A 16,725-nucleotide genomic window follows, 5' to 3' on the forward strand; every position below is an offset into this window, starting at 1 on the left:
CAAATTTAAAAAGACTACTAGAGAATGTGAAGTTTTCCACAAAAGAGCTCCATAACCTCTTTTGGCAGGAAAAGAAAAACTTTAATTTTGTCTTTGAGGAAAAAGACCACCACATGGAAATGAACAGCTTTAATCTGGGAAAAAGACCAACACAAATAGCCTTGAATATCCCTATTCCCTCACAGCTTTAATACAGACAATCAGAGAGACAGAGTGCCGATGTTGGACAAAAATGTATCGCGATGAGTTCAAGCTGAGCTGTTAGGAAGGGATGTGTTCTTCCAGAAGACCACTTTTGTCAAGTGGTGGGAGAAACTTCCTTCTTATCTTTGCAATGGAACTAGAATTGCTGCACTAGTGCAAGGGGGGGGGGGGGAGGAAACTTTCTTTTTCTGTAGATTTCATTCACAGAGAGCTATAAAAGGGGAAAGGTTTCAATTTTGGTCTTCCGGCAAGTCCTCGTCGCTCCCAGCACACAGTTGCAGAGAGGAGGTGAATAGAGATGAGAGAGATGTATAGAGGAGAGAGAAAAAATTGTGAATGAAAAGTAATTTTGGGGAAAAGCAAAAAGTAAAGGGAGGGTATTTTTGAGGAAAAGCAAAAAGTTAAGGGGGGAAAAGTTACGTACACGGTTTACACGACCGTGTACGAAACCTTTCCCCTATTTATTTTTATAAATGCATCTTTCAAGCATATCAATGTCTTGAAGGGCTTTCTAGGTAAATATCAAAGTTATTCGGGGCAATACATTAATCTAGAAAAGAGCAAGCACTTTCTATGTAATATATCTCCATCTAGAAAGCAAAAAATTATTGATACTTTGGGGATTCCTGTTTGCAAATTTTCCACCAAGTATCTTGGTGTTCAGATCTTTAAAGGAAGGGTTGGAAGAGAACCTCTGTTGCCCATGATGAATCAAATCAAGGATGGTGGGTTGAAAGGGAAGGCTTCTATCAATGGTGAGTCGAGTTAAGCTGGTGAGATTTGTTATATCTAGCATTTCAGTTCATAAATTTTCAGTTTATTGGTGGCCATCCAATTTGATTTTAACTCTTGAAAGATGGATGAAAAATTTTATTTGGACTTGAAATATTGAATCTTCAAAAGCTATTGTTGTTAAGTGGGATATTCTCTGTCGACCAAAGACTGAAGGTCGTCTACGAATTAGAAGGTTGAGGGACATCAATCAAGCCCTTTTATGCAAAATAACTTGGAAAATTAAGTGTGGTGATTATCAGTTGTGTAAAATTTTCAAACCAAGATTTCTTCATCCATCTAGCTCCTTAAAAAATGTTTACTGCTCTTCTTCTAACTGGCCTAGATTAAAAAGAGGGATTTTATTTCTTCTAAAGAGCGATGGATTATTGGAAAAATAAATAATAATAATTTTTGGAATGACATCTGGTTAGATAATTATTCATTGCTGAAACTTCAGAGCTCCAACCTTCTCTTTTCAGGGATTCAAAGATCAAAGTTTCTTACTTCATCTTGAATAATCAATGCTCTTTCCCAAGTATCTCATCAGTTTTCTTAAAAAATATTTTTGACAAAGCTAGCACTATTCGTATTCCCCCTATAGAGGTTGAGGATAAATGCATCTAGAGCCCTACCACTTCTGGTACTTTTATCTTCTACTCAACATGGGATGAAATTAGACGTACGGTGTAATCCTAAAATTCCATGGTTTTCATTGATTTGAAATAGTAATCTTTTGCCTAGATTCGGAAAACTTGTATTATATCCTTTCAAGGTGCTTGGAAGGCTGGATTTGTGACAACTTTATACAACATATGACAGACAGAATTTCAGAAGACACGAAAGCTAAAAGAGAACTCACCAATTAATTTTCAAAAAGATCTAACAAGATCTTGGGGACATTAGCAACAAACTAAAAGGGTGAGTCTCTTTTGTTAATGATCTTATTTGTATCTCTAAGTTGGGGCTACCGATTAAGTCTAGACCACCAGACCATATTGTTGAAACTTACAGGTGCAAACCCTCATGTGTCCTACTCAATATTAATGGATCATCTCTAGGTAATTCGGGTAGAGCTGGTGCAATAGGAGTCTTTAGAGATTCCCAAGAAAATATTCATGCCTTTAAAGAATATCTTGTGATAAAAACTAACTTTATTAATGAATTTTTTTGCTTTTATGAGAGGGTTTCACTTCATCAATGAGATGGGATTCACTAATATATGGATTAAATGTGACTCGGCCTCTATTGTTCTTCTTGTTTAACCAAATAGGCTTCCATGGTATCTTTGGCAAGATTGGCTAAGTCTGCAGCCACATCTATCTTCTATTAATTTGAGGATTTCTCACCGCCTTAGAGAATCAAACCCAATAACAAACTACTTATCAAGGGATGCAACACTTACATGTGTTTCGGGTCTATTAAATAATTTTCTTTTTAATATTCAAGAATAGATTAGAAATGATATCATGAGAATGTTTAGATATCGTTTTGGTTAGTTTTGTTTTTTGGGGGTGAGCAGCCCTATTGATGGCATTGCTGAAGGTGGGGCTGTTTTTCACCTTTTCGTTTGGGAATGCCCAATTTCTTTCTTTGTAATCTTTTTTTTGTTTAATATATCATTCTGATCCCTAGCAAAAAAATGTAACACCATATCCATCGCATTACATATAATTAAAAATGCAATCCACACAATAGAGATTAATTTATCTCATAACCACTAACAATGCAATAATATGATCCTTCACATTCCATTAATGTGGAAAATAATAATTAAAAACCATATACTCCATCTCACTAACATTTAGTAAAATAGAACATCACATCTTACAGAGGTTGGATCTTAACGCAATGGTATGGTTGCTCCATTGTGACCTAGTGGTCGTGGTTCGAGTCTGGAAATAGCCTCTTCGCGAAGCAAAGGTAAGACTACGTACATTATGACCCTCCCCAGACCCCGCAGTGGCAGGAGCCTCGTCCACTGGGTACTCTCTTTTAGACCATCACATCTCATGTGGGACAAGTAACCCTTACATGTGTCAATTATTATCCCAAAGTTACATCTCATGTATTAAAATTTACAAGTCCAACTTGTAAGCCCATTAATATATCCAAATTCCAGTTTATATAATACTATATTATGCGGGGCCTCACCTAGTCAGAGTTAGGGTTTGTAATTAGTCATGTTCTAGGAACAAATATTTTTTCATAGGCTTGTTGGCTTTGGACATTCCAATGGACTAGGCAAGAACATACACACAAACGTGCCTCAAATTAACAATTTTATAAATTATTAATTATTAAAAGTTTAAGGCCTATGGAGAATATTAGTTAATAGAAGTTGGTGACTCAGCCATTGGGTCATACTAGGGTTAGAACCAGATGGGTTACGTTTTGGGTTTAAAGAATAAGGCTCATATAGACTTGAACCAAAACAATTTGAATTTTAACCTCATACATTAAACACTTACCTCTCACTAAATTTTAATAGGGTAAAGTCGTGTTCCAATGACATTTCTATAATTCATAGTATTTTTTTTTTGTACAAACATGTCTATATATTAAAGCTTGACCAGCACATGGTATCCGAATTACGTAAATCAGATAGCCATAGAGTGGAAATGAACCAAAGAGTCTTGCACACAATAGACACTGCCCTTCCGGCCAAGGAGTCAGCCACATTGTTAATCTCATTGGAAATATGGAGGAAAGAGCAAGACTGAAGAAGGAAATATAGTTACAATTTATCTTGAACAATATTAATGATATCCAACGAAGGAGACTTCAATCCTGTTAGGCATTGCACCAACTCCAAATTGTCTGACTTCACTAATACCTCATCAACTGCTTTCGAAATACTTTACAATAAACATGCCCTTAACGCCATAGCCTCTCCTTTAATAATAGAGCTTAAGTGGGATGGCTCAAAGATTGCCACAATAGATCTTCCAGTTGAGTCTCGTAGTACATATCCAAAACCTCCTTTGTCTCCAGTAAGGGAATCCTGCTAGGCATTGCACCAACTCCAAATTGTCTTGCTCCACTAATACCTCATCAACTGCTTCCAAAATACTTAACAATAAAAATGCCCTTAACGTCATAGCCTCTCCTTTAATAATAGAGCTGAAGTGGGATGGCTCAGAGATTGCCACAACGGATCTTCCAGTTGAGTCTAGTAGTACATATCAAAAACCTCCTTTGTCTCCAGTAAGGGAGGCATCCAAATTCAGCTTGTGGCAATGAGGAGGGGACCAACATTGATGTCGAGAGGACTCCTCTAAGGTTAGGAGCTATCCCTGAAGTTCATGGTCCACCCTAGCTTGCCTTGTTGCCAATTTGAATTCCAAGATTTTTGTCTCGGCCTGCCTACGCACTTTGATTGGAGACCAATTCTTTCCCCTGAAAAGAAGATCATTGTGAGCCTTCCATAAGCACCAGCAGATACAAGATGCAAGGGTTGAAATCTCCTAAGCTGATTGTCTATCTGATGGAAGCAGTGTCTTCCAGGTTTGAATTATTTTAAAGAGCTGGGTGGCCTCTGGAGGGATGAAAGTGAAACGAGAGGCAAACCAGACTTCTTGAGCAAACTTGCAATCAAGTACAATATGGTTTGCCATTTCAATACTTCCACACCGATGGCAATGAGGATCGATAGGGACTCGTCTACGAGCAAGCCCACTTGTCATGGCCAATCCATCTGAACAAGCTCTCTAAAGAAAATTTCTAACATTGGGCATTGTATTGCAAGACCAAATTCCTTTCTAAACCACATCAGGAATGTGACAACATTGACTCTAAGCCGAGGTCAAAGGTAAGGAAGAGATTTTAAGTTCAAGATGATTACATAGGTGATGATAAGCCGATTTAACCGAAAAAGACCATTTTTGGCTCCTCCCAAACCTGAGAATCAGGAGAGGGTAACAATCTTAGCTTAATCTTTGTAATGACAACAATCGGTTGGGTGGAATAGCTCCTGAAGTAGCTCCAATTTCCAAATCCTGTTCTCCTAGTCGATGAGATCCGAAACCAAAACTCCTCTTTGTTCTTAAAGGTTGGGGAAGAGGGGATCAATTAATTTTTCCAAATATGAATATTATCACTTGAACCAATAAGCCATAATAGACCAACTTGGAGGGTTTTTCAACCTTCAAGGATGATACACCATGCCCAAGATGGATTGGAGCCTAGCTAGGTATGAAGGAAATCCGAGTTCGAGAAATAAATTTATTTTATATAAGAGGCCCAATTCAATGTCAGAAATTTCCACAGTCTCCAAGCAAGCTTACTCAACAAGGCTTGATTTTGAAGAGCCGAATCACGAAAGCCTAAGCCACCTTTCTCCTTGTATCTACATAACCTCTCCCAGGAAATCCAACAAATCTTGTGCATGTCCTCTCTGTCTCTCCAAAAAAAAATGTGTTGCAGCTTGTTTTATCTTGGAGTGATGAGAAGCTACAAAGTTGTTTATGGATAAGGACAACGACTTGAGCATCACCTCTTTTCCAGAGTGGGAGAGAAGATTCCATTTCCACCCCTGAAGCTTACTCTGAGTCTTTTCGTTTACCCTACTAATAACTCAAGTTTAGAAGTGCCAAATTGGGAGGGCAAACTGAGGTACTTCTTGGGAGGAGCACCGTAAGGAATCTTCAAGATACGAGAGAACCATCTTTTGAAATGGGGGGCTGTATTAGGACTGAAGATAATAGTGAACTTTTGAAGATTGATTTGTTGGCCACTAGCTTGATAGTAAATGTCTAAATGTGCCATAATATTATGGATCTCCTGCAAAGATACCTTTGAAAATAGAAGAGTATCATCGGGAAATATGAGAGGACCGATTTCTTACCCTCATGCCATGGATGAGACCTTCCATCTCCGCCTTGTTAATCACAGAACTAAGAGCTTGAGCGCATAAAACAAAGATGGCAGGAGACAAAGGGTCGCTTTGACGGATACCTTGAGAGGGGTTGATGATGCCTCGAACAAAGCCATTGATGAGCATGCTATAAGATACCGAGGAGATGCCTCACATAATCATATTCACCCATTTCACATAGAAACCTAGCTGGAGAAGAACTTTCTCTATAAAGTTCCATTCTAGTTGGTCATAGGCCTTTTTCATATCCAATTTGAAAGCAATGAGTTTCTTCTTACCCTTCTTTTTGTTTTTGATATAATGGAAGGCTTCATGAGCAAGAAGAATGTTATCCAAAATACGCCTCTCCGGAACGAAGGTTGACTGAGTTGGAGATATGACTGCATCCAAAACATCTTTCAAATGGGAAACAATAACTTTTGTGGCAATCTTGATGGCTACATTACAAAAACTAATCGGCCGAAAGTTATCAACTGTTTCCAGTTGATCAGTTTTAGGGATAAGACAAAGCATAGTAGCATTGTAATTACGAAGCATAATACCACTAATAAAAAACTCTTGAACGAACTTACAGATGTCCACTTCCACTAGATCCCAATAGCGTTGATAGAATGTGGGAGGAAAACTATTTGGTCCGAGAGACTTAAGAGGTGTCATAGTGTCCAACGCCACCTTAATTTCTTTTTAATCAAGAATTTGACACAAGAATTTGTTGTCCGAGGAGGTCACCTTTGGAGAAATGGATTGTAGAACAGGTTCAAGAGTGGTCTCATCAATCCCCTCACTAGTAAAGATGGCATTGTATTGCTGAATTACCTCTCTTAAAATCTCCTGCTCATTTCAAGACCAACAATCGGAAGCAAGCCGAAGCTTAAGGATCTTGTTTCGGTTGCGCCGTTGGAGGGTAGTGGCATGAAAACATTTAGTATTGCGGTCTCTGCATTTCAACCACAGAACCCTCGATTTCTAATGCCAAAGCTCTTCCTCTTACTGAAGCTCGATGTCCCAAAGCCCCTGAATATCTTTCTCTCTCACTTGATTTGGTTTAGACGGGTTATCTTGTAGAGTGCTTAGTTCCAGAAAGGAGGGACGCAATCTTACGTTGAACATTACCGAAAGAGTGCCTATTCCAGGCTGAAAAATCGTCTTACAATTTGGCAGATTTTTGCTGGAGAGTATCACTTGCACTACCAATAGTTGCAATGGACCAAGCTCTGTTGGTTGTATTTCTACACTTGGGGTGAGAAAACCACATTGATTCGAATCGAAATGGCTTGGTTCCCGAGGATCTTCCTCCTTCCGTGTTTATGACCAAAGGAAAGTGATCTGAACCCACAATTGATTTGAAAAAAGCGATCACTTCACCGAAAGAACTTCACCAATTTTTATTCGATAGAGCCTGATCGAGTTGGATTCTGATGTTGGAAGTCTTCTTACATTTGTTGTTCCAAGTGAATAAAGGACCTTGAGTCCCTAGGTCCATGAGCTGGAAAGAGTCAAGAATGTTCCAAAATTGAGCCATATCATGTGATCCCCTAGAGCCCCCCCCCCCCTCTCATTTTGGGCCATGCAACAAATGAGTTAAAGTCTCTAACACAAGCCCACTTCCCTTGTCGATTAAGAATTTAAGACCGATGGATATAAGCTTATCCCAGACCTTTTGTCTCTGATCTTTCACAAGGTCACCATAGACAAAATTTAGAAAAAAGGAAGGTAGGCTAGCACATCTTACCTCAGTGTCAATAATCCGATTGACAGCTTGGAGAATATTAATTTGAAGATGATGGTCCCATAGGACAGTTAGACCTCCGATAACCCCAATGTGATCAATACTGAAAGAATTAGGTAGCCTCAATTTACGATCCGCTCTGTTGATCTTTGCTCTGTTACTCTTTGTCCCCATAAAAAATATGATATCAGGTTGAATCAAATGGGAGAGGTTGAGAAGCGATCGAATTGTCAAGGGTCTCCCCAGACCTTGACAATTTCAGCTGACCAGCTTCATGATTTCACCTGGTGTTGATTTCCCCTAACAAACAAGGGGCCATCCTTTGAAAAATGCACCAGAGAGGATAGAGATTCCAGGCTCTGAGTAATTTGTTCCGCTTGTTGTTGATGTTTGGCTCTTTTGGATTGTGTCTTGGCAATCTTACCCACGAGAGGTTTGAGAGAGTAGTTGGGAACCTTACACAATGATGCACAATTTATGTGGGCCCAACACATCATGCACAAACATGCCTGACACAAAATCCCCTATAAAGTCACTATGGGCCCAAAACAACATTTCACACTTAATGGCCCACACAGAATACCCTAGACTAAGTCCTTTAACTTTTAACTCTTTAATGTCAGAAAAAATAATAAAATAATTTCTGAGTCTTACATGTAGGGGCCACCACATAGTGCACCTTGGCCCATTATGGGTTTTTATTATTTCTTAAAACAGTTTTTAAAGTCAGCCCAAAACAAGTTTCAAAAATAGGCCCAAACTGTTTCTAAAAGAGAGCTCCAACACTGTTTTTTGAAAGAGCTAAAGTCAATTAAAAAGAATGGACTAGCCTGGGTTGGGGGTTAGCTAGGCCTAAGCGGATTAGGTCCACATAACCCAAACAAAGAAAAGAACTTTAATGTCTAAACATTATTGGGCCTAAGCCCACTAAACATTTCAATAAGACATATAACCTACAACTTATTCAATAAAATAAAAAATAAAAAGAAAAAAAACGGTGTTAAAAAAATGATGAGCATGAGCTTTTAAGCCCACCTATTAGAACGAAATTCAACATAAGTTAAGATGGGCTAAACCTCGTAGGTTATTTGTTTATAGGAAAAAGACCTCTACTTGGTGGTGTTTCCTAAATTCAGCCCAGCTGTTGGATGCTCACTGGCCACTCCTTGGGTGTTGGGGGTCACTTGAGAGGAGCCCAACATGGTCGAACCTGCTAAAACTAGGATCCGGTTCCTCTCTAGAAAGGGCATCGCCTGAGGAGCATCCAACGGCTAGGAGTGCAGGCACACATCTCGGCGCGTGCCTAACCCACCAAGCTGTCGAATGTCTCCCTAGATGCTCAGCCTCCTTGGAGAGGAGCCCGACGCCTAAAACCAGTTGGATGAGGTGGGTCATTAAGGTTACCTTCTGCCTGCTGGCCAATAAGCAGCCGAAAAACCCTTTTTTTATTTAAGTTGAAGGATTATAAGAATGCAAATAGGAATCATAAAACCTCACATAGAATAGGCATAGCTCTAATAACATTGTTGGAGAACGACACTAGATGCAACGGAGGATTGGATCAATATCCTGAGGTTTTTTTGTACAAACATTAATGGGGAAGGGGTAAACAGGTTACCTAAGAATCGCAAGTGTATTTCCTGCACACAATCTTAACGTTTTTTTCACTATGAACATCACAACCATTTCGTTCGAAGGGAGTACACACACTTTCTCTCACTTGTAAGGTTTCCAAAACCCTAACACACCAACCACATGCAAAGGGGAGGAAGGAGAAATTGTGGGAGGGAGAGGCCAAATAGTGGTCGACTCTCTCTCTTTCATTTTTATCAATAGCAAGGTTGCCCACTTTAGAGAAGAGCTTCCTTGTTTGTGCGGATTTGAGATTCTTAATCCCATATTTATTTAATTTGTCATTCCCTTCAATGACAAGTGTCCTTGTTCGCTATAAAGAGGGAAGAGGTAGTATTCTATTTCATTTCTTATGTTGTCCATATATTTTATAAGGGAGAATGTTTTCTGTGTCATAGCGCAGGCTGCGCCCATGCACATGGGCCTGCCACTCAGGGGGGCAAGGTGGTCATTGTGCCCACCCCCATGTGCCTGGGTGCAGCCTACGCTGCGGCACAGAGAACAACGCCCCATTTTATAATATCCATTAATCTATTTAATATATTATTAAAATATATACAAGATAAGTTAATACCATTAACTCCCCAAAATAATCAAAAATTCATAAATTACTCCAATTAATTTGCAAATCAATCTCTCCACTAAACAATTTCACATAATGGACTATAGAGCATGTAAATTTATTAATGTCAAATCCCAACCCATCGAACATGCTTGTCCAGTGTCAACGATTTGACGAAAGCATTATTCAAAGCATTTAATAAAATAACATTATTAATAAATAATATTATTTTTCAAAAATAGTTTTTTTGGTAAATCCAATAATAATTTATTTACACTTTATAAAGAGGTTAGTAGATCCTTATTTCTATCCAATCACATGTAAACATTCTCTCTTGATATTCTCTAGTAGGGCAGTGGATTCTGTGTTGACCCTCTTTCATTCACGATCAAACGAATCTAGTACACCGATATATAGTCAGGGAGACATGTAGAAAAAACAACTGAGTGAGAGATCCACAATAGTAGATCTAATTAAGCTGCTGAAAGACATAAAGGCTCATGCTAAGAGCAACAATGCTAGTAAATAAAGACTACATTAGTTACATATATATCCTTTTGTACTAAATCCTTTCAGTCACTAGATAGCAGATGGCTTTATTTCTGGTTTCCATCTTCTAATCAGTTTATCCCTTTATTATTATGGTAGTTATGTGCTCAGAATGACAATTCCAAGAATCTTGCAAATATATTTTGGTTTGATTTTTAATGCAGTATTGGTGTAATTAGTTCAAGGGAGAAAGTTCTCTGTCCGGGAGTGTGGCCTACGCCAGCACTCCTATGAGTCTATCTCTCTCCTTCCCATGTGAAAAGACATCTCTGCCCCCTTGTTTTAAGGAGGAGAGAGATAGACATATGGGAGTGCTGGCGTAGACCATACTCCCGTACAGAAAACTGCTTCCCTTAGTTCAAATAGTGAGTGTGAGAACTGTCTTCACAATATATGTTTCAGTTTCAGTTTGGCTGCAATCTATTCTCTTAAGCAGCTAATTGTATAAATGCTTCCACTTTACAGTCTCTTCCATACTAAGGCTTTGTTTGATATTCTGGTTGTCCAAAAAATTAACAAAATTTTTTTTTTTTTTCCGGGGTAGATTTCAAAATTTTCTTCATATGGTAAAATTTCTGTTTTTTCCACCTTTTTTTTTTTTTTTTTTTTTAACTTAAATAGGCAAAAAATATAAAACTCCAAGGTTAAAGTTGGGATGCATCATAACAGCCGATCAGGTGCCACAAGGATGAAGACTTCAGTGGACGAGAAAATTTCAACAAATGACTTTTAGTCAGAGCAGAAATCTCGGTGATGTTTCAGCAGAGGACTTTGATCTAGAGCTTGTTATTCTTTCAGTAAGTAGTGCTGCAAGAATGAAACTTTCCTAGCTCTGGTGGCTGAGCTTGTCCAACTTCTTTGGTGGATCTCTGTTTTACATCATCTACTCTTATCTGCTCATTCTATTTCGACACTGACTTGCTGCAGCTCCCATATCTACATTAGCAATTAGCACCCCAACCCAGGTATAGTTTGTGGTGATATTATAGGATTAGGAGGTAAGAGAATCATTCAATTTCTTGTTCCTTGTTAGAGATGATAATGCTATGTCATCATCACATCAGCAGAATTTACCTCTTAAGAGGATCTCCACCGATGATAAGGCAATGACACACAATCAAGGCTGGGTTCTAGGCTGTCAAGATAGCTTTCCTACAATAGAAGATTGATCCACACTAGAACGTGCTGGCAATGTTTATCTTAGTAAAGCTACAGCAAATGGAATAAATTATTTTGAGAAACTCTTAAGAGAGCCATCACTTATTACTGTAAATAACCAAGGGAAATCGTCCTTAAATAGGACTGTATACCAAAGGATTGAATATTGAGAAATATCCTTTACAATGGATGTAGGTTATCTTAACCGAACCACTCAAAGCTTTTGTGTTCTTCCTCTATCCTTCTCACTCTCTCTTTCTCTACAGCATGAGTTCTAACATGGTATCAGAGCCCAAGGATCGACTGGGAATCTTACCTCTGCTACTGTGCCCATTCCTTCTCCACTCATAACCACCTCCTCTTCATCCTTCCATAATCTCATATCCATTAAGCTCTTTGAAAACAATTACCTGCTATGGCGATCCCAACTTGTTCCACTTTTGAAGAGCTATGATCTGTTTGGTTTTATTGATGGATCCAACATCTGTCCGTCCTCTACGATGCCCCCAACATCGTCATCTTCTTCTACTGATACCCCTATCACCAACCCAGATTTTGTTACCTGGAATTGCCAGGATCAAATGCTCCTCTGTTGGTTGCTAGCGTCACTTACAGATTCTGTGCATGGCCAAGTTATAGGGTGCACTACCTCTGCTGATGTCTGGACCAGTCTGGAACATCTTTACACAACCACTTCCTCCGCTCGTTTAATGCAACTTTGGCTCCAGCTTCAGCAGACACGACGTGGATCTCTGAGTATTCATGAGTATCTCCTTCAGATTAAAAGTCTTTGTGACCAGCTTGCTGCTGCTGGTAGACCAGTGGCAAATGAAGATATTTGTCTCCATATCCTCAACGGATTAGGTGTTGAATACGCGGCGTTTGTAACCGCCGTATCCACACGAGGAACCCCTATTACTTACAACGATCTCAGAGGTATGCTTCTTACCCAGGTTTGAAGGATGATTTGGGGGCTCCCATTTTCTCTTCTCCAACCGCTAATTTTGCAAGCAATACCCTGAACCGCGGGGGAGGTCGCCCCTATCGCGGCAATGGTCACGACAGGTATGGTGGTTCTAATCGTGGAAGATATGGTGGCTCTTTTAATTCTGGAAATGGTGGTTCTTTTAATTCTGGACATAATGGTTCCTTTAATTCTGGCCATGGTTCTAACCGTGGTGCACATGGGAATGGTAATGCTGGTTCATAATGCCAAATCTGTCAAAAAATGGGCCATCAGGCTGTTGATTGTAGACAGCGTTTTAATCACGCCTTTCACACTGGATTTGTCAACCCTCCTTCTGCGAATCTGGCTGATTACCCCCCTCTGCTCATGAAAGCATTTGGGTTCCCAATTCTGGAGCAACCCACCACCTTACTGCGGATTTGGCCAATCTGAATCTCTCCAAACCATACACCAGAGCAGAAAATGTCCAAATTGGGGATGACACAGGTTTGCACATCTTACACACTGGTAGTTCAAAGATTTCAAATCTTGCATGTTCCAGCCATTTCTCATAACTTGCTTTCTGTGTCATAGTTTACTCGCGATAATAACACAATCTTTGAGTTCCATCCTAACTTTTTTCTTGGCAAGGACCGCCGCACGGGGAAGCCTCTACTTCAAGGGCCAAAGAAAGATGGGTTGTACCAATTGGTACTAAATAAGGAGGATGGCAGGTGTAATGCAAAGGCCTTTTTGGGCGAAAGAACATCTATTGGGCAATGGCATAACAGACTAGGCCACCCTGCACCCCATTTAGTGAAGCATATTATAAATAAGCTTGATTTGCCAATAAATAAGGACTCTATTCATTTAATTTGTGAGGCATGTCAGAAAGGGAAGGGGCATAAATTACCCTTCAATAAATCTACTACTATTTCAAAAGGGGCACTTGATCTTGTGTATTCTGATCTCTGCGGTCCCTCTCCAGTTCCATCGGTTGATGGGTACCGTTATTACGTAATTTTCCTTGATGATTATAGCAAATTTATTTGGCTATACCCCTTAATATTCAAATCAGAGGTTGTTAATATTTTTCGCAATTTTAGAATCCTTGTTGAGAATCTATTTGACAGGAAAATCAAGCGCTTTCACAGTGACTGGGGTGGAGAATACGGTACGGTTTCCACATTGCTCAAAGAAGCTGGCATCGAACATAAGATGTCGTGTCTTCACACCCATGAACAAAATGGTGCTATTGAGCGGCGCCATCGTCAAATAGTAGAGGCTGGTCTAGCCTTACTTGCACATATGCTTTTGAGACCGTGGTCTTCCTAATTAATTGGCTTCCAACGTTGACACTCAAAAATGTTTCTCCTATTTTTTGGCTGCATGGGGTGCATCCGACATATGATCAATTGAGAGTCTTTGGATGTGCATGTTATCCTCTCTTGCGCCCATTCAATCAACATAAAATGGATTATAGATCAGGGTTGCATGTGTTCTTGGGGTATAGTGCCCGCCGTCGCGGATATATCTACTACAATATGGAATTGAAGAAAAACATTATCTCGCGCCATGTTGTATTTGATGAGGAACAGTTTCCACTTCGAGATATACCATTACCACCACTCCACCCCACCAACCAATCATCTATATTGGGACCGCCACCCATTATCAATTGGCCATTAATCACTCATCACTCTCAAGCACCAAATCAGCCACCCACCTCTCCGCTTAGAAACCAAGAACCTATTGTATCACTACCACCCACTTCTCCAATACTAAATCCATCACCAATTATAACCCCACCATCCATCTCTCCATCCACCCCCATGATGGATATACCCCCTCCAACTCCTCCACCTACCCGTCACCCTATGATTACAAGAAACCAAGATGGTACCCGCCGGCCCAAGGTCTACAATGTAACCAGTTCTCCTGCAGAGATTGAACCAACCTCTTTTACAACGGCATCTAAATCCTCTGAATGGCGCAAAGCCATGGATACCGAGTTCACTGCATTAATCAAGAATGGAACCTGGACATTAGTACCACCTACCAAATCAATGAACATTGTCGGGTGCAAGTGGCTTTATCAGATCAAATGGAAGGCAGACGGGACCTTGGATTGTTATAAGGCTGGCCTAGTTGCGAAGGGATATAATCAACAGGAAGGGCTGGACTATACTGAAACGTTTAGTCCTGTAATCAAGCCCACCACAATACGCCTCGTCCTTTCTATAGCTATTTCAAATAACTGGCCCATTTGTCAGCTTGACTTCCAAAATGCCTTCCTTCATGGGCTCCTTACTGAGGAGGTATTTATGGCTCAACCGCCTGGTTTCATAGATCCAGTGCACCCTAATCATGTTTGTCGGCTACATCATTCACTTTACAGCCTCAAACAGGCACCCCGTGCTTGGTTTGACCATTTGAGTTCATTTCTTCTGGAAAAAGAATTCATTGGTTCAAAAATAGATACATCATTGTTTATCTATCACAAGAGCGGGGTAACCATCTACATACTCATCTATGTTGATGATATAATCATCACAGGGAACAATGCTAAGTTTCTCACTGCATTTATTCAAACAATGTCTTCCGCCTTTGCAGTTAAAGATCTAGGTCCCCTTTATTATTTTTTAGGAGTGGGTGTCCACCGCAACTCCAGTGGCCCACTACTATCGCAGAAGCAATACATTTTGGATTTACTCAAAAGAACTCACATGGAAGATTCAAAATCTATTATTACACCATGGCTGTCTCTCCTTCACTATCGAAGCATTCCAGGGAGCCAATGCATGATGCAACACTGTATCGTAGCACAGTGGGTGCTTTACAGTATGCAACATTAACTCGACCAGATATTCAGTTTGCGGTCAATAAAGTTTGTCAATTCATGCATTGTCCAACCACAGACCATTGGTCTGTAGTGAAACGAATTGTACGATACCTGAGAGGGACAACTGATCATGGACTATTCCTGGCCAAACAGAATGTGATGCAGTTACTTGCCTACTCTGATGCTGACTGGGCGGGGTGCCCTGATGATAGAAAATCCACTAGGGGGTATGCTATATTTCATGGAACTAACTTAATCTCTTGGAGTTCACGCAAGCAAGCTACAATTGCACGCTCCAGCCTAGAATCTGAGTACAGGGCCTTGGCAAACATTGCAGCCAAACTCACCTGGCTGCAGTCTCTACTTAAGGAAATGCATATTTTTCTTCTACAGGCTCCCATCTTATGGTGCGACAATGTAGGGGCCACATATCTCACAGCAAACCCGATTTTTTATGCCCGTACAAAGCATGTGGAAATTGACTTCCACTTTGTCAAGGACAAGGTTTTGAAAGGATCATTGGAGGTTCGGTTCATTTCAACCAAAGATCAGATTGCTGATGTCTTTACCAAGCCACTCTCTCATCAACGGTTTTGTCTACTCAAGACCAATCTCAAGGTGCTTCCACCCCCTTTTCGATTGAGGGGGAGTGTTAGAGATGATAATGCTATGTCATCATCGCATCAGCAGAATTTACCTCTCAAGAGGATCTCCACCGATGATAAGGTAATGACACACAATCAAGGCTGGGTTCTAGGCTATCAAGATAGCTTTCCTACAATAGAAGATTGCTCCACACAACAACGTGCTGGCAATGTTTATCTTAGTTAAGCTACAGCAAATGGAATAAATTATTTTGAGAAACTCTCACGAGAGCCACCACTTATTATCATAAATACCTTAAATAATTATACCAAGATTGAATATTGAGAAATATCTTTAGAGTGGATGTAGGAGCTTTGTGTTCTTCCTCTATCGACTCTCTCTTTCTCATGAGTTCTAACATGAGTTAAATTATTATTATATTTTTTTATTGTTTGATTTTAGTGATATTTATTTGTTTCTATCATATTTAATAATCTTGAAAATACAATGTGAGATTGCTAGAAGTTTATGAATATAATGGGGTACTCTGTAATTGGAATATTGCATTGATAGAATATTATAACATCGAGTCATATGACACAATTTTCATCTTTTTATTATGTGTTTGTCTGTCTATCCATTTTTCTCACACTTAGTGAGCTTGTTTTTTCGAGTGTGTGAATATGTTTGGCGCCGCAGGGGAGGGCGCTTGATTCCTTCCCTCAATACCTAAAAAGTCTACCTTTACCTTGGCAAAAGACATGGAGATTTCTGATAACCATTCAATGGTGAATTGCAGCAGAAGTTCAGAGGTAAGGCTATGTTCGGTTGCAAGGGGAATAAAAGGGAAGGGAAGTGAAAATTTTCATAC

The 16,725-nt window shown here is 39.8% G+C and overlaps 1 protein-coding gene across 1 annotated transcript; it reads right to left on the minus strand.

Moving 5' to 3' along the window:
* Nucleotides 1-6,001: 6,001 nt before the first annotated feature.
* Nucleotides 6,002-6,508, minus strand: LOC122659227. Its single transcript, XM_043854361.1, has one exon. It carries the CDS (start codon nt 6,506-6,508, stop codon nt 6,002-6,004), a length of 507 nt encoding a protein of 168 aa, XP_043710296.1.
* Between the last annotated feature and the right edge of the window lie 10,217 nt (nt 6,509-16,725).

Source organism: Telopea speciosissima, chromosome 4 (genome assembly GCF_018873765.1).
Source record: "Telopea speciosissima isolate NSW1024214 ecotype Mountain lineage chromosome 4, Tspe_v1, whole genome shotgun sequence".
In the NCBI taxonomy this organism is placed as follows: domain Eukaryota; kingdom Viridiplantae; phylum Streptophyta; class Magnoliopsida; order Proteales; family Proteaceae; genus Telopea; species Telopea speciosissima.